The following is a 19,095-nucleotide window of genomic DNA, read 5'->3' on the forward strand; positions in this document are numbered from 1 at the left end:
TTTCCTCAGTGTTGTTGTCTTTTAATTTTCTCAGTGATAGCGATGAAGAAAAGAAATCCAGAAGAGCTAAATCACCCAAAGGTGAATTCAAAGATGAAGAGGAGACAGTGACTACAAAACACATCCATATTACCCAAGCCACAGAGACCACAACCACCAGGCACAAACGCACAGCAAATCCTTCAAAAACCATTGACCTGGGAGCAGCTGCACATTACACAGGGGACAAAGGAAGTCCGGATCAGAATGCTGCGGTTCACACACCACAGTCTACAACAAAGGTAGGAGAAAGCAATAGAATCTACAACTGAATATTTGAATTTACAGCCATTCAGTCTGAAGGTACTTTCATCCAAGTAGTACATGCAGTGTTTTCAAGAGCTGTGTGAGAGTGATAAATATACAGTGACACAAAATAACAACATTAACATCTCACTGGGAAGGTTGTCTCACAGTTTTGGAGCAATTGCTTAAAGCTTACTTTGCTTACATGGAACAAGGTCATCCAAAAGTACCAAACATTAGCTGGATTGATAAGGGTTTGACAGGCTAAAGCATATGGCTCCCCAGCTCAGGGTTCTGAAGTAAATATTTGAGCCTTAAAACTAGTTGTTAACCAGTACACATTGTCATAGAATAGGTTGAATATGTTGTACTTTCAATAGCTATTAGCAGGAAGACAAATCTTTTTGTACTACTGTAGTTAGACTTCTGGCCAGAATCCTCTTTATGTTATACAAAGACATAAGCTGCAACACACATGGAATGATTTTTGGGGACAGTATGGGACAGACATATCTAGCTGATGATGTGGAAATATTCTGTATACATGTTGATGTTCACTGTGTACTGAATCTATGCACAGTGCATTGCTCACTGAGGTGCCATTTGTGCACTCAGTGTTTCTCATATGTTGTGTAGAATGGTATTCAGTTTAGGAATTGTGTAGTGTAGCATTAACACCACTGAGAGACATTTATACTATGGTGAGATGATGTAGGATCTCTGTCTCTGAATTTATTTCAAAGGTAGTTTTACATAAAACACATGCCTAAACAAAGGGACAATCAGAACATTTCTCTTAGGAAGTAAAACTATATCTCAGGTGGATAAGAAAAGTTGAGGAGTATAATTTAGGTGATGAAAACAACATTGGTACTCAGTGTGAAGGTTCCTTTCCTGCAGTTGTGAGGAGTGAATCCTTCATTCTGGGTCTGGCTCCTTCCTTGTGATTCATAAACATGGCTTCAACTCTCCATCAGCCATATCACCCTAAGAGAGAGAGCCAGTCCCACCTTCCCAGCGATGGTATGACAAAGCTCCGAACGGTGAAATACATACTGCCAGTAGCTAAAAACAAACAAGACCTCTATCAACCAGGGTAGGAAGGATTCTCTCCCCACAACTACAGAAAATAAACCTTCATGGTGCGTACCAATGTTCCATGTACCTGCACCATGGAGAGGGAATCTTTCATGCTGGAACCTATGCAATCAGTCATTTCACTATCTGGGTGAACAAATTCCAGATCACAGTGACACAAATTGTTGCAGAATACACCTATCACAGTTCATGTCTGCAGGGAAAAAATTGTCTATCTGATCATGTCTGACGAGATGACAAGGAAGGCCAAGAGTGACTGCTAACAGAGAGGCTGCCATACTCAAGGCCGTAGAAGTAGCAGTACTATGAATGGAATATGCCTGAATCCCTTCTGAAACCAATAAATAACTATGACTATAATACATAGCTTCAGCCAATGAGACAAGGTAGAAGAAGATAGCCACTGGCCTTTAGTATTCTCTTGAAAAGTGAAATGGATAGTCTGATTTGCAAAACTCTTTATTTTCCTCTAAGTAGAACTTAAAGAGCCCTGCAAACATCTGACCTGTGCCACTCTTCCTCTTGTGCTACTTTACTCCGAATTCTGGACGAAAAGATGGCAAAATGATCTCCTGAGATCAATGGAACATAGTATTAACTTTAGAAACAATGGAAGGATCCAACCTAAGAACAATGGAATCCTTGTGAAAAATACACAACTCCTCATGTACTGATAGAGCCCTCAACTCAGAGACTCTGGAAGTTGACTTAATAGTAATTAATATTAATTTTGGTAGCAAAAATAAAATTTTCAACGTAAGGATTTTCAGTTCCACCAGTTTCAAGGACTCAAAGTGAGCCCTCAGTAAACCCACATAACCTTGTGTAGATCCAAGGAGGGGAACGGATGTACTGTACTCGGATGAAGGAAAGATACTTCCTTAAAAAAAAAAAAAAACTCTGCACATGCAAATGGGATGCTGGTGGCTTATCCTCTTTCCTTTCAAGATCAAACCCAAGGCAAAAAATATGTCTCTTGAGACAGCTTTTCAAACCTGTCTATAGAAAGAACAAGACTGACCCCACCAAGGCTGGTTGAGGATGCATCCCTTTATGCTGACACCATCTACAAAAATCTTGCCAAGTAGATTCACGCAAGATTGTATGTACAGCACTGTGTAAATTTACAGCGCTTTATAATTAAAGGTTAATAATAATAATAATAATAAGCACTTAGTGGAGGGTCTCCTAGCTGAATGGATGGTCAGAATGACATAATCATACTCTTCAGCAACTAACCTTTCCCTTACAATCCCCAGCCGTGTAATTGTAACAAACCTGGGTCAAGATGTAACAGGACTTTTAGTTGCAACAGGTGCAGCCACAGTGGGAGAGGCTAACTCACTTGAATCTACATGCTAACGTTTGGAAAACCAAGGGCACTGGGGTGCTAGCAAAATCACCTGTGCTGTCTCCATGCTTATTTTTTGTAACACCCTAGACAGCATTACTAATGAAGGAAAGATGTCCCACACCACCTCCGGCCAAGTTATCTTGAGGACCAATGCCCACTCCTTCCAAAATCTGAATAGAAATCAAGGCAGTTTGTGATTGTTTTGATAAGCAGAAAGCTCACCAAAGAAATGCCAAACACTTGTACTATCTTTTGAAACACTAGAGAGTTCAGGGCCCAGATTCCATGGTCCAGACTTTTCCTGCTCAGGCAGTTGGTCTGATGATTCAATGTGACCCTTCAGATACTCCCCACTGATAGAAAAGTGCAATAAGTCTGTTGCTTATTGTATCAGAGACTTTGACTGAGTTCCTCCTTGTCTATCTATGTTGGCTTTGATGGTCATGTTGTCCATCTGGATCAGGCCTGCACAGATGTGGTACAGGGGCCGCATGTGGCCCACCAGTGGATTTTGGGCAGCCCACGAGGATGTGGAACAACTACAACGCTCCTCCACTGCTTGGCCTTTCTCCTTTGGAGAGGGCCATGTGGAGGAAGAGGAGGGGGAAGAGCGAATGCTCACCCTGCAAGTCTCCTCTGCTGTTCAGCTGTCTCCAGAGGAGAAGGACAGGTGGAGAAGGACTGGCAAATGCTTGCCCTGTGAGGCTCATCTGCTGCCCAGCTTTCTCCTGAAGAGAAGAATGGATGGAGGAGGAGGAGGAGGATGGGCAAGCGCTTGCCCCACAAGGCTCCTCCTCCTCCTGGCTTTCTTATGAGAAGGCTGGGTGATGGAGGAGCAAGAAGGTCAAACACTTGCCCTTCAAACATCGTCTGTCACTTGGCTTTCTCCCAAGGAGAAGTCCAGGTGGAGGAGGAGAAGGATGAGCAGGGCCCTTCCACTGTTTGGCTTTCTCCAGAGGAAAGAGCCAGTCAGAGGAAGAGGAGGATGGAATTAATAATGCTTATTATTAATTAATAATTAGTAATTAGTAATTAATTAATATTTAATTAAAACCTATCTGCAGCCTAAAGAAGTTTAGCCTATTTTAATTTTGGCCCCTACCTACTGCCAAGTTGTACAGGTCTGATCTGGAGCAACACTTGTCTTTGTGGGGTCTTGATGGTCATGTTGTCCATCCTGATCAACACATACTTGCCCTGAATCTCTGACCTCAGACTGAGGAGTGCCAAACACACTACCAAGATTCAGTAAAAACCTCAGGGAATGATACCACAGAATGGCCCTACTTAGTCCTAGCCCTGATTTCTGGTACCCCTTCCCTAACAGCACCAGCATCTTTACTAACAGCATTCAGAATCTCTTAAAGCAGTAATGGACTGGATGAGGAAAAACAGACTAAAATTGAATCCAGATAAGACAGAGGTACTCGCTGTAGGGAACTCAAATCCGGGTATGGAGATATGCTCACCAGTCCACAGTCCCCTAAAGGAGTTTGTTCGTAACTTGGGAGTGCTCCTGGATTCATTGCTCCATTTGACAGTCCAGATAGATGCGATGGCCAGAAGCACTTGTTATCAGCTTCAACTGATACGCCAGCTGCGACCCTACCTGGAACTAGAGGACCTAGAAATGATGGTACATGCACTGGTAACCTCTCGACTGGACTTCTGTAATGTGCTCTACAGTTTATTCAAAATATGGCAGCCAGACTGGTTGCTGGGAAATCCAGAGGCGACCATATAACAACTATTTTAAAATCTCTTCACTGGCTGCCATTTAGTTTCCAGGCATAGTACAAGGTGTTGGTAATAACCTTTAAAGCCCTTCATGGCTTAGGTCCAGCCTACTTGCGGGAGTGCCTTCCTCCATACAATCCACCCTGCACACTCAGGTCCTCAGGGAGAAATCTACTGCAGCCAAGGAAGATTAGACTAGCTGTGGTTACCCAGAGGACCTTTTCATCTGCTGCTTCTAAACAGTGGAATGACCTGCTGGAGGAGATCCGTCATATTACGACTTGATACCTTTAAGAAGGCAATCAAGACGGATCTCTTTCGGCAGACCTTCCCTGACTGACTGCCCCATAATGTTGATATGGCTGCCCTGTCTGCCTCGTGATACCTCATTTTAATCATATTTAATTTATTAATTTAAGTGTAATAGTTTTAATTATAACTATGTTTTAAGTTCTTAATAAGTAGATAAGGGGATGGCATGATTTTTGCTCATGTTTGTTTTATAATTGTTGTTTCATTTTATGGTTATAACCCGCTTTGATCTTCGGGGAGAGGCGGGCTATAAATAACTATTATTATTATTATTATTATTATTATTATTATTATTATTATTCAAACTCGAAGCCTTTTTCTGTAGCAGGATAGGAAGCTGTTCAGATTCAAACAAACAGAGAGAAATATGTTCAGCCAGAGCCCCCCTCTCCAAATCTGGGGATAGTTTTTCCTCCTTCCTGTCAGATGACTCTGGAGAAACAACAGATTCTGCATTGACAGCAGAAGTGATAGAAGAGACATGTTTAGTCTTTCTTAGAGAGAGGAGCTATTGAAGTGGCATGTTTTCACAGTTTCCCTGCTTCCTTCCTAAGAGGAGGATGAAGAGTCAGAGAGTGAATATTTTCTGGAATATTTTTATGGCTTCTGGTCACTAGAGGGCTCGTGAGTAACAGAGCTATGTTTTACTAGGCTTATGAACACTTTCCTGTCTTTTCTTGTGGTACTCCTGACTATGAAGGAGATCTGGCCCTCTCTCTTAGTGTTGTAAAGTTGATTAGCAGATTGAAGCCCTACCCATGAAGGTCTGGCCCTCTCTAAAGTTGATTGGCAGATTGAAGCCCTACCCATGAAACTCATGGGAAGAGCCAGATACAGCATAGAAAGGATTGCCCTTGCACACTGCAGGAATACTTGTAGCACTATTCACACTTTAAAATCCAAGGGTAAAGGGAGAACCAAAAGAACCCTCAGATACCTAATCTGAGAAGATGGGAAAGCTATCACACCTTCTGTTCCAGGAAGACCTATCTGGATTGAAACAGTATGGATCCTGCCATTTTTATCACTGCAGCAAGCGGGCTATACCACCCTTTGTGAGTGATAAGTAACCAGCCTTCTTCCCAGCTAGAGTCAGCCCTCCATATCCATGAATTCTGCATTCACACATTCAACCATCCATGACTTGAAATACCCCTGCCCCCCAAACCCCCCCCCCCAAAAAAAAAGATTTTCAAAAAGCAAACCTTGATTTTATGTTATGGTGTACATGTTTTATTTTGTAATTGTATGTATGTACGCACGAATGTTTTTATTAATTCAATAAAATTTATTATAAAAAAGCAAACTTTGATTTTGCCATTTAGTATAAGGGGCATCATTGTATATAATGGGACTTGAGCACACAGATTTCGATATCCATAGGGGACCCCTGGAACTAAACCAAGGGGTCCACTGTACATGTTACAGCAGTTTGGAGACATAATATCCCTTCTCATGTACAACAGGTTTAATTCTTGGCATTGAGTGGTAGTTTCAGACAAACATGAGAATACACACTAGATGCTGAAATACATCCAATGTCTTGTTTAAAGGAAAAGACAAACATGTTGGTCATTTCTAAAAAGTAAAAATATGTATTAGAGCAGCTGTGCGGTCACAAAAATATGGAAGTTTTTGAGAACTCATAAAATCATAGAATCATAGAGTTGGAAGAGACCACAAGGGCTATCTAGTCCAACCCCCTGCCATGCAGGAACTCTCAATCAAAGCATACCCAACAGATGACCATCAAGCCTCTGTTTAAAGACCTCCAGGGAAGGAGACTACACTACATTCCGAGGGAGTGATCAGCTCTTACTGTCAGGAAGTCCCTCCTAATGTTGAGGTGGAATCTTTTTTCCTGTAGCTTGCATCCATTGTTCTGGGTCCTGTTCTTTGGAGCAGTAGGAAACAAGCTTGCTCCCTCCTCAATATTACATCCCTTCAAATATTTAAACAGGCCTATCATATCACCTCTTAACTGTCTCTTCTCCAGGCTAAACATCCCCAGCTCCCTAAGTCATTCCTCTTAGGGCATGGTTTCCAGGCCCTTATGTAACTCTTCATTACATAAGATGTTTCAAAAAAGATTGTGGTAGGAAAGCGGGGGAAATGCTTGATATGGTGGTGTCTGTTTAATCTTGTTTTGAAGTGGTTGTTGTAAGGTCTCTTCATTTGTTCTCAAAAATAATGATGATGCAGATGCAGCCCTTCTTTTCATCCCCTGGAACCTGCTGAATTAACGGTGCTAGTGGAAATGAATTTGCCTACATGCAAGCTGGAACAAATCTTGTTCTCCGCTACCTCCAGATTTTCCTACACATGGCCTACTATCCTATGGCTATGCAAATCCCACTATTTTAGTGCAGCATACTTCCAAGCAAGTCTGTATAGGACTTACTCTCAATAATGATGTTGCACCTCTCTCTCCCCCTTGTTACTTTTGCATTTCTTTTAATTCCAATTATCTCCCCCATCCATCCAAGAATAAGAATCTGCAGCAAGTGTACTGGAAGGAACTCCTTAAAAGCAAATTAAAGTGAGCCATTTGTCGGTTTAATCGATAACATTGTAATGAGCAGGTTTTCTAGAAACCCCTCAGGTACAAAGAGTTTACCATAGACGCACTTGACTTTGTGCCAAGGTTCATAGAATATTAAAAATGACATTGTGCTCCAGGAAAAGAAATTCCCCATCCATTGTCATTCTTTGTAAGAATGTACAGAAGTCTTAAGATTTAGTCAGATATTACATGGAATAATATTTTAACAATGGCCTGTGTCAGTAAATATATTTTATTTATTGCAGCAGTATCTCTAATTCTTGATAGAAGAGAATATTTAAATATTCACTTTCAGAACTGTGGGAACTAACTGTTCTCTGTGTTTCAATTTTACCAAATAAACAGATTCTAAAATTGGTCTGCCACCTTTGGTATAAGAGCCACTGTATTCCAGCATGCTCAGTATTGACCCAATACTGGACCCAACTAGGTTAGATTCAGTTTTAAGATCACTTGTTTGGAAGTAAGTGCTGCAGGAATTACAAAGGTTATATAAATTACAGAGTAAACACATTAAGGTTTAGGACACTAAATGTAACTCTCTGTTCAGCTATGAGTATATTTGGGCAGTGTATACTTAACATCAGATACACTTTGTAATTAGAATAATCCAACGGAAATTACATAGTAATCTGTGGGTGAGCAATACATGAAAAACTACAGTGCACCCTTGTCTTACGTGGGGATCTGTTCTGGACCCCCTGTGCGCGCGTAAGGCAAATAACGCATTTGCTCAAGCCCCATTGAAAACAATGGGGCTTGTGCACGCTGTGCAGCATGATGCAGCACGTGTGCCATGGTCACGCACGCCATTGCCTGTTGCATCGCACAGCTTTCAGCTTAAGTTGAAAGCCATGTATGACGTGCCCGCGTATGAAGCAGGTGCATTGTACATAAATTGTTATTGACCCAAATGAAGATATGCTGCAGTATTTTTAATGTTTTAGTATCAATTCTAGGGCAGTTTCTTAAAACTGTAAAGGTGGGAGAAAAGTGGCATAAAAATGAAATAATAAATAAATAGCACACCTTTTAAGCAGCAAGTTGTATTCCCTTTAAATGTTTACCTAGTACAGTGGACTCTTGTTTTACACGGTGGACCCATTCGGACACCCACCCCACGTAAGGGAACTACCATGGGACTTCAAGTCCCATTGATTTTAATGGTGGCAGGTTCTCGTGCACACACCATTAAGAGACCAGGGCTCACCATCTGCATGACCTTGAGGCTGCATATGGCAAGCCCGTGTATGGGCACGCTGTATTTTTATATGCTATACAGTGGATGGGCTTACTGTATGTTGATGGGCTTGTGTTGTGTGATTTTGACTGCCTGCAGATCACCAGTGGTGGTGACAAGAATGCACACAATTGATTGTCTGTGTTTTTTCACATCCACGGTGGGCCCCAGAACCAAACCCTTGTTGTTTATGGAGGGCCTGCTGTATTTTTCTTTTTGTGGGTTTTAATAATTGATTTTGGTATTATTTTTTCACACAAAAAAATAGCCTTCTTTCTTCATCTCTGCACTTATCTAGTGCAAAACTAGCAAGAAACTCATTTTTCTAATGAGTTACTTTTGCAGCTATTTACTTTTTGTAGTAACATATAATTGGGTTGCTTTTTGCCAATTGCAACCTGTTCAATGGAACAGGAACAGCTAACACTTTACAGGAAGTGAGAGAATTTTTTTGGGGGGCGGGAGGAAGGAAGGATCTCTTATGCTGCAGTCAGGAAGGATTGCTTTGTAATGCCTTATGTTTTCCTCAGAATTTCCATACTACAGCATCTGGTTCAGACACTTGGTAAAACTAGAAAGCATTTTCCTGCATTTTTTATGGCAAAGTAGTAATAGTAAGTTATTAGTCACAAGCAACTCACCAGGTTTTCTTTCTAGAGACTATCCTCACAATGAGGTAACTAGCCCTCTTTTCAAAAGTAGCATTCCAAGCTCTGTTCTGATGAAATGTTAACAGCTTTATAAGGATTTCTATTACATAACATTAGGCAGTTTCTTTCTTTCTTTCTTTCTTTCTCTCTCTCTCTCTCTCTCTCTCTCTCTCTCTTTTGGTAATGCTCATGATGTGAGTTGATTTGAAGTTATAGGTGGTCTGTATCCTAGTTGGATGAAGTTTCACAAATGCCAGATTTTTTATTTTTAAAAATATATATTTTATTTTTGGTACCAGCTCTTATTCATATCTGCTAAGTCTCTTTGTCTAAATCTCTTTCCCCCTGGAAATGCATTCAAAAAACTTTGTGATTGATGTCTCAGTTGCTTCTAACCTATATAGTCATATTTCTTAAAACAGTTCAATATTTCTTGTCCTCAGGTTTCTGGCAACAAGTCATCCAACGATCTGGTAGATCTTTTGTTTGATGGTACCGATCAGTCGATCCCAACAGGTAAAGTGCACTTGTTTTCTTTTGGAGCAGTTGCTATAGGTACAAGCCTGTAATTTTTAATACTGGATAAAATTGAGGGATGTGTGTTATGAAGCTAAGGAAGGGGGTATAAGTCACTTATATGTAGATCTGTGGATGTACTCAGGGAATTGTATGCAAATGACCATATTATATAGATTACTAATAACCATAATACCTTAGCAAGATTCACAGTCAAGACAGTCTGCCAAGAACTTCAGTGGGTGGAATGCAGTGTTATTCATAATTTATTCTAAATGCATGTAATCCAGATAGATTTCAAGGCTTCGCACGGTGCACACCCTGATAGAGAGGCCTGATAGAGAAGTGGGTGATTTTCATTCACAAGTCGCATCAGATGTATACAGTGGTGTACCACTGTACTGCAAAAGTGAACTCACTGATATTTATTGCCATTGTCTGTCCAGTGACTCCTGGGTGACCTCAGTGTTGAGGCAAAAATATGTCTCTTTTTCGCTTGAAAACTGATACTCAGTTTGTTTAGAACTTCGGCCAGAATAGAATTCTGTACTATAGTATAGTTTTAATAAATCTAACAAGAATAAATAGCCAAATCGCAACAGTAGAAGGTTCCTGTGGCTGACATGAAATATTAAAATGGTTCTGCTTGGATATCTTTACTGTTCCACTGGAATGATCACAGAGTTATATCAATGAGATATCCAGTGACTGGACCTTTATAACTGTGGTTGTTTAATCCACATCCCCTTTGAAAAAAAATAAGTGTTTTAACAACTATGATTAAAACGGAAATAACACTTTCTCTTGAATAGCAAATTTATGTAAAGACTAAATCTAACACAGTTGTGAACAGATAGGGTTTTTTCATGTTTTGTACTTCATTTCCAGTGAAAAGTGGGGGTGGCTTTGAGCCATGTGAACCATCTTGGTTTTGGCACCATCCTATATAAATGTAAACAATGGCTTGGAAACAGATAAATGCTTGCATGATGCTCCTGTTGTCTTGTTCCCATTGCAGCCTCCTCCATTCTTAAAATCCTGCCTCTGGGGATCAGGGATGCTCTGGAATAGTTTCAGGTAGCAGGAAGAAAGTTTAATCTAAAATTGAGCAGAGGCAATTTATGCTAACAATATCACCTGAATTCCCAGAAAAGATATTTTTCAGGAGATATTGTGAAGCCATCTTGTATAAGTTCTTCTTGGAATGTATCCCAGTGTAGAAGATTGGATGAATTCAAAACTTTTAAGTGTTCCTAAAATGAAGTCTAAGCAATATTTCAGAGATTTGTTGTTGTTTTTTTAAAAAAAAAATTGGTTTCCTTTTTAAAAATGTTTTAGTCCAGTTAATGCTATTTGCTTAGTGATACTTCAGGATTATTAGGGAGTATGATAACACTAATAATAATAATAATAATAATAATAATAATGATTATTATTATTATTATTATTTATATACCGCTATTCCAAATTCGATCACAGCGGTGTACAGCTAAAAGTGATACAAGATAGCAACAACAGGTATCACCAACAACATATTAAAAACATCTCAATACAGCAATAAAGCTTATAAACATACAAACTGTTAAAAACACATGAACAGAACTAGCTGAATAACAATTGCATGTCAGGGGGGAGAACAGCATAACATCAGAACACATGGGGGAAGGCTTGTCGGAAGAGAAAGGTCTTTAGTTTCTTCCTGAAAAGATCAAGGGAGGTAACGGAGCGGGAAGGGAGTTCCAGGTCTGTGGGGCCGAGAATGAAAATGCCCTTTGTGAAGTTACTGATATGCCAGTTACTGATCTTCACTGTAATTGTGAAGTGCAGTGTGCCTTTGTTTCTGAGTAGTAGATGCCATTCAAAAGCTGACTGGACAAGTGTCCTTTTTTGCTAGTGAAAAGTTAGAGATGTTATCAGTGTTGTGCTTGTTGAAGGCAGTGGTATATTTTTAAAAACAGACCCACAACAAAGGGGGGGGGAGTGTTGTTTATTGCAAAATACCAGGAGAACGGTAGGACTGAGTGTCATAGCTAGAGGAAAGCTGTGTATATATTAAATGAATAAAATTCCTTTTGCTTTTGATGGACCAAATGTGTCCCCACCTACCTTTCAATCCAAAAGTCTGCTGTAGATGAATGATGATTGGCCCACTTTATTTGTTTAAAAAAACAAATATCCAGAAAGATATCCCAGTAAGGCATTTGGCCTTCCTCAGGGTTGAACAATCTTACTAGCTTCCTGCTAGATACCTTCCCTCCCTTTATTGATCTCCAAGACAATAGGAAGACCAAAGAACAAAAGATGAATGGGTTTCTCAACTCTCTGGCACTGCTTGTTTTTCAGGCATGACAACTGCCTGTAATACCATACCTGCATCACCAAGGTCTTCCCCCATCCTGTTTTATCAAGAGGGAGTAGTACAGCCTGCATGGGGCAGGGGAGGGACAAACCATATAGTCCCTCTACAAACACACACTGTGGATTTATCTAGTTAGATCTATCCTCTTTTACAACTGAAGTTTTACATAATCTGGGTTTCTGTATAACACTGGCTGCATCTTCTTTAAAACTGTATAAATTCACATAGAAGAATGCTTTATAGTATGGATCTATGTGTGACATATTCTTCTGTATCTGTGGGCATACTCTCTTCTAATGTATTTGGTTTGTAGTCATATGTAGCAGCCTGAAAGCTTTGCTGAGGCATGCACATTTTTCTTCTGTTTCCAATATACCAGAGAATGAAAGACAGAATTATATGCTTTTACTTAGTCTCATTTGGCATTCTGGATGCTTACATGTCATCTGTATTTTAAATGGCAGCAAATGTGGATGAAAGCTTTCAATATTAAGAAAAATATGTATGGCTGCATGAGGAATTTAGTGTATTAGTCCAGCGGAGGGATAGCGTGAGCCAAACAGATTGCTGTATTTCTGCTGTTGTGCTTACAGCCTTCCATTCATCATCTTGACCCACAACTCTCCCCCCCCCCCCCCCCCGGAATAAATTGTTTCTATGTTTGTCTAGCTTAATCTTTACATAGGACTTCAACATTCAATTTGATCCAATGCATATTTTAAATCATTTTTTAAAATGTGTGTGATTTAATGTAAGGGTGATGTCCTGAACTATTTTAAAACATACAGTTTTAGTTTGTTAATTATCCACTTTTCTAATTCTCTTTAAAAATCAAATGCTGTTTGTTATGTTATGCAGAGTAAACATGTACAAATTTAGTTTCATTTAGGATACATTATCTTTTTTTCTTGAATTCAAAGACAGAGTCATGTTAGTCTAGAAAATCAGTATGCCAAGGGATCTTGCACCACCTTTGCGACTAACTGAAAGATGTTGGTAGCATGAGCGTTCTTAGATTTGAGCCTACTTCCTCAGATGCATACGATGAAGTGGAAAGCCCAGGGACAGAGTTATATAATAGACTGTGGCTTTAGGCAACATCTTTGCCTTGTCCCCCAGCAACCATCATTAAAACTGAACTTGCCATCTCCACAACCACAAAAGTTTTTCATTGCTATGGACATTCTCACACAGAGACTGCTGCTATATAGGTCTATCCCCAGGCTTTCCACTCAACCACATGCATCTGAGGATGTAAGCTCAAGTGTATGAAAATGTCAGGAATGTTGGGAGTTGTAGCTCTTCACCTCTGGCTCGAACTCACCACCTTGTTATGCACCGCGCTGACCAGTTTTGGCCAGTGGTTAAAGCTTTGCTCAAAAGCAGCAGAGTTACAGAGAATAGGCTGAAGACCCTGACAGACTCTCCAAGCCTTCTCACTCTTGCTTCCACAGAAGTCTTCCCACTTCTTCAGGATCCAGCTGGCTCTTGTACCTTCAACCAAGACACCAGACAACTCAGTAGTCTTATATAAAAGATCTACTTTGTTCTACTATATACAGCTCCAAAACTATCCAACACAACTCCAATATAACAATACTCCTCCACAACTACTACCCACAAAATACATTGGGATTAATAGCCATTATTATAGTCATTGCAAAATACCACCCACTGTTGTCTGTTTCCACCCAGTGGACGTGTACAACCATTTTAATTGGTTTTCTTGTTTCATCCCATAATTAATGATTTCATCATCTCACCTTGTCCACTTTAACAATTCTCAGGTGTGTTCAATTATCCACTTTGCATTTCTGTCCTTGGCATTTAGGACTTGTTAATTATATTGCCTTTTACACCTATGTAGCTTCTAATTGCTTCTGCTGAGTCATCCTCGACTCTCACATACATGTTTTATTTCATTCACTGTATATCCCATGTTGCTTTTTCCTTAACAGAAAACTCATGCTACCAACTTCTATCTTTCAGTTTGTCTTAAAGGTGTTACAAATTGCTGTTGCACATTGATATTCTTCCTTAAAGTTGTGTGTGAGTGTCTGTGAAAGTAAGATTGGGAGAGGTGGGGAGAGTGAACCGTCCCATCATGAATAACTGTTTTCCAGGATGATCTATGTGAAAAAAAACCACTAAGTGTTTGGTGCAATAAAAAATTAACACTACTTTTATAACAATACAATTAAAAATATACATGTATGTGCTTCTAGGAAGTAGCACCCCCCCCCCCCCCCAGTACCACTGTGGGCTTTATCCAGAAGAATTTTGCCAAGGATCTCTTTTCTTGGAATTTTAGATTCTACCTAAACACAAGGAATAACTTCTTGACTATAAAAGCTGTTAAAAGTGAAATCCTTAAAGCAGCAGTTCTCAGCCTGTACTCCGAGGAGCCCTTAGGGTTTTGTGTGCACTTCCCAGGTGTTCCACAGCTGCTCCAGGAAAATGAAATAAATAAAAATTGAATGAAATTAAAGAATAAGAAAAAAAAGTAACACTACTCCAAAACACCATTAACTTGTAAAACATAGAGTAGGGCAGGGTAGGATGGGGGACACCTGGCAGAACGAAACTACATGTGAAAGGGATCTAGGAGTCCAAGTAGACCACAGGTTGAACATGAGTCAACAATGTGATGAGGCAGCTAAAAAGGCCATTGTGATTTTAGGCTGCATCAATAGAAGTATAACATCTAGATCAAGAGAAGTAATAGTGGCACTCTATTCTGCTCTGGTCAGGCCCCGCCTGGAATACTGTGTCCAGTTCTGGTCACCACAATTCAAAAAGGACATTGAGAAACTGGAGCGTGTCCAAAGGAGGGTGACTAAAATGGTGAAGGGTCTGGAAACCATGCCCTATGAGGAAAGACTCAGCGAGCTGGGGATGTTTAGTCTGGAGAAGAGAAGGTTAAGAAGTGATATGATAACCCTGTTTAAATATTTGAAGGGATGTCATATTGAGGAGGGAGCAAGCTTGTTTTCTGCTGCTACCCAAGCCTAGGACCCGGAGCAATGGATGCAAGCTATAGGAGAAGAGAGTCCACCTCAACATTAGGAGGAACTTCCTGACAGTAAGGGCTGTTCGACAGTGGAACACACTCCTTCCTCGGAGTGTAGTGGAGTCTCCTTCCTTGGAGGTCTTTAAGCAGAGGCTGGATGGCCATCTGTCAGGAATGCTTTGATTGAGAGTTCCTCCATGGCAGGGGTTGGACTGGATGGGCCTTGTGGTCTCTTCCAACTCTATGATTCTGTGATTGCATGATTCTAGGCGTCTTAGTGGTTCCATCATAGAAATTGATTCTAAAAAGGGCTCTGCAAGTCAGAAAGGTTGCAAATCCCTGCCTTAGAGGATAGTTGACTCTTCTTCTTTGAGTAATGAAGTCTTTAAATAAAGGTTAGATGGTTATCTCTCAGGAGTGCTTTAGTTGTGTATCCTTGCATTGTAAGGGGTTAGATTCCTGAGGTGCTTTTCAGGTTACCTCTAATTTCAGCGTGGATTAGTTGTGTCCCCCTACCCTAAGAATACTTTCGAATTGTCTGTGGACCTCTTTGGTTTCCACTCATGGGCTTATTACTTCATTTGTTACCTCTTCATTTGTTGACGGGCCAGGAAGGGCTGTGCCCCTTAGGCAGGATAAACAATCCAACTACTCTTTTATTTCAGTATTAGAACAAACTCTTAACATGTTGCTGGAAGGACAAAACATTTATCTCTTTCATACGAGATACTATTCAAATACTGAAATTTTTTTTCTAGATTTACAGTTTGACAAGGGCAGATTATTCTGCTTTTCTTGCTATGGAGTAATAGAAATTTAGTTTCCCCTATCTTTCTACATAAGCATTTAGGAGGAGATGTCCTAGAGATGAGACACATTACCAGCTGGCCACCACAAATAATGTCTCTTCTGCCCTAAGGAGGCAGATGGAAGGAGTTAATTTATAACAACAGCTCTCATTTGGGAGTTTCTGAGGCTAGCTGATGATGATGTGGAGATTAGTGCTGTCCTTCTTAAGGAGGTCATTTTTCCTGACCACTGTGCTCCTTGAAGTGCCGTCTTTGAGGCCGTGGCTTGTGTGATGCACAAAACACCAGTGAGGTCAAAAACAACCTTAAATCTCTTTTTTAAAATAAATAAATAAATGGCAGTCTGTGGAAATTTTCACCATATCATATCTAGAACATGAACTGTTTAACCACGCAAGCAGAGAGAGACATTTTAAACAATTTACCTGCTTAATAGGATTAGGCAAACAAGATCAATATTATGAAGCTGGATTCCTTCTCTTCCCTTCTCCCACTTCCTTTTTTTGTACATACAAATGGAAGATATGTAACTAGAGCAAAAGTATTGGCCCACCACATGTTTTTAATCCAAAACACTCCTGTCAGTGGAAGGATACAGATCTGTGTAAAGGTTGATATTGAGTTGGTTTTTAGCCAGATGCATCCGTAGGCAGTTTGGGGGGGAAATGAGGTGATCCCTAGCTTTTCATAGATCTTCATCACAATGTGTCACCATTATTTAAGATCTAAACCAGTAAATGTCCAATCTGTCTATCTTTTGCATGCATACAAAAATACTTCAGCTTCTGTAAGAATTGAAAAGGATCTGGTAACTTTAGTCTCAGTGTTTCCTCCTTGATAACAAAATCCACATATGTTCCAAAAATAGATGTCTGCCTATCTGAAAGCTGAGTGTGTCTTCTTAATATAGACTAAAATAAAATAGCATTAAAAAGAAATACAAGTAACATGTAGTCGAAAAGGGAATTGTTCGTTTTATTACTGCTAGCCATTTATTAAAAAGGAGATGGTTCTAGTTTAATTAACTGAGTTGAGAACAGCAGATGGAGCAGAATGTCTTGCAGCTATAAGACAATTCAGAAATGGCACCAGATGTTGGAAGCTGTCCCTGGTGGTGTTTGAGTGCAACACAGATGTTACTGTCCCACCTGGCTAGTTTCTAAGCACTGCGGGCAAAGCAGCTGTGATGTAACCCATATAATGTACGCAAACACTAAAAGCAGAATAATTGAGCTGCTGCTTCTGCTGCTCCTTGGAAATGTTTAACTACTCAGAGGTGAAATCTTTTAAGGACAAACTGTAATGACTAAGACCAATTCTCTTTTCATACTTTTGGGAAAGGAAGCGGCTGCTTAATACTGCTTAATACATTGCACAACTAGAAGCCCAAAGTATCTAGCTCGCAAATATTACAAAGAGATTGACAGTTTGCTGTGTACAAAAGCAAACACATGCAGAAAGTAGGTGCTTTCCAAAAGCCAACTAATATATACATTTTAAAAAATAAAAACCAAGGCTTTTCTCTTGGTACCAAATACTGGCTAAGAGCAGCTTAATATAAGGCTGCTTTTCATCAGAACCATGCCCCTTCTTTCAATAAGAAGCTCAAGCTGTGGGCCCAGTCCTGCACTCTCTCTCTCTCTCTCTCTCTCTCTCTCTCTCTCTCTCTCTCACACACACACACACACACACGCACACACACACCATTATGGCCATCACATATAGCTTGGTCCTCAGACTTGATGCAAAGAAAGGTGTACATATATGTTGTTTTTACAAGACAATGTTCTGGGAATCAAGTGCTGCCTGAGAAGTGCCTCTCCTTTTAATGTTGCAACTGTCCAGTATAGATTATACAGAGCTTTTCTATTTTTCATGTATAAAATATGCCGTAGGGAAGGATGGCTAAAATACTTTATTTTGTAGTCAATAATTCATTAGAAGCTTACAACTGGGACTTTAATGTTCGTCAGAAAAAGAAGCAAACATACAGTATTTTAAAAATGAATATCAGTGTAGGCTTTATGTCTCAAACTCTTGAATGTGAAATCCTGAGCAAGTCATTCATGCTTTCATTCACACAATGGTTTAACATATGACATAGAATTTTTAATTTTTTCTTGGAAGGCACACAAACAAAATAAGCAAACAAAGGGATTCCTTTGGTTGTTATATGTAGTTCCTGGGTTATAATTACTTTAAGCATTACTGTTGTGATAATTCTGCCAAGACTTTGGTGGTCTTTTAATGGCCTTGACATTCTCCTCAGTCTGTATACATTATAAAGAAAACAGTGAAGCAGGATGTAGGGCACTTGCCTTGCAATGGTGTACAAGTGGTAATTTTCAGCTGCACCATGTAAGGAGGAATAATTCAAGTTGACTGGGTTCAGTTAAGCACACAAAAGTAGGGAAGCAAAGGTTTCTGCTGTGTTTGCCTATGATGTTTAGTTTTGATTGGTGTTGCTAAAGTGTTTTCTTATATTGTGGCTGGGCTCAGCTGTGTTTCCATATCTAACATACCTCTTCACTTTCCTTATGTTCACTGTGGACAGACCCTTCTGCATCAATCTTTATTTAATTCTCAGGATAATTTATAGCGCTTTATTACATACTTGTATATGCTAAAATTGGGCAAAAATCTAGGGACAAAACTCTTCATAGTCTGATCACTGGAAATCACTAAAGATATGATTGTCTAAACATCTAAAATTGCTTTCCATGCAGACCATTCTGCAGGATTTCTATAGGCTCCACCTTTAGTAACGTGACAAAAAGATGCAGAAAAATGTTACCTTTTTTTGCAGCCACACAGATTCTTAATTGCCTTCGGTCCACATGAATGCAAGTTGGTTGCATGTTGGATATGTCTCACCAATGAGGCATATGTGAGGCAAATAATGCCTTAATATGGAGTCCACCAAGAACTGCAATGGAGAAGGAGTCATAGGCGGGTTATAGACCGCCCATTTGGGGCGGGCTGCACCCGTCCCTTTCCCCGGTGTATCGGGGCCTCAGCTGCCAGAATGGCAGCTGCTGAGGCCCCGATCCGCCGCTTTTCAGGCTGCGGGGAAGCAGCAAAATGCCGCTTCCCCGCAGCCTGAAAAGGGGTGTCCCTGGGGCTTCAAGCCCCAAGGACACCCCGCGGCGGCGGGGAGAAGGA

The 19,095-nt window shown here is 40.2% G+C and overlaps 1 protein-coding gene across 1 annotated transcript in view; it reads left to right on the forward strand.

The window, feature by feature from the left end:
• Positions 1-19,095, forward strand: part of CLINT1 (clathrin interactor 1) — a 93,707-nt gene that overhangs the window by 66,697 nt on the left and 7,915 nt on the right. Inside the window, exons 7-8 of the mRNA XM_042447498.1 lie at positions 35-281; positions 9,683-9,755. Of these exons, the coding sequence (XP_042303432.1) occupies positions 35-281; positions 9,683-9,755 (320 nt within the window). The remainder of the gene's footprint in view (positions 1-34; positions 282-9,682; positions 9,756-19,095) is intronic.

The sequence above is a fragment of the Sceloporus undulatus genome, chromosome 2 (genome assembly GCF_019175285.1).
Source record: "Sceloporus undulatus isolate JIND9_A2432 ecotype Alabama chromosome 2, SceUnd_v1.1, whole genome shotgun sequence".
Taxonomy (NCBI): Eukaryota; Metazoa; Chordata; class Lepidosauria; order Squamata; family Phrynosomatidae; genus Sceloporus; species Sceloporus undulatus.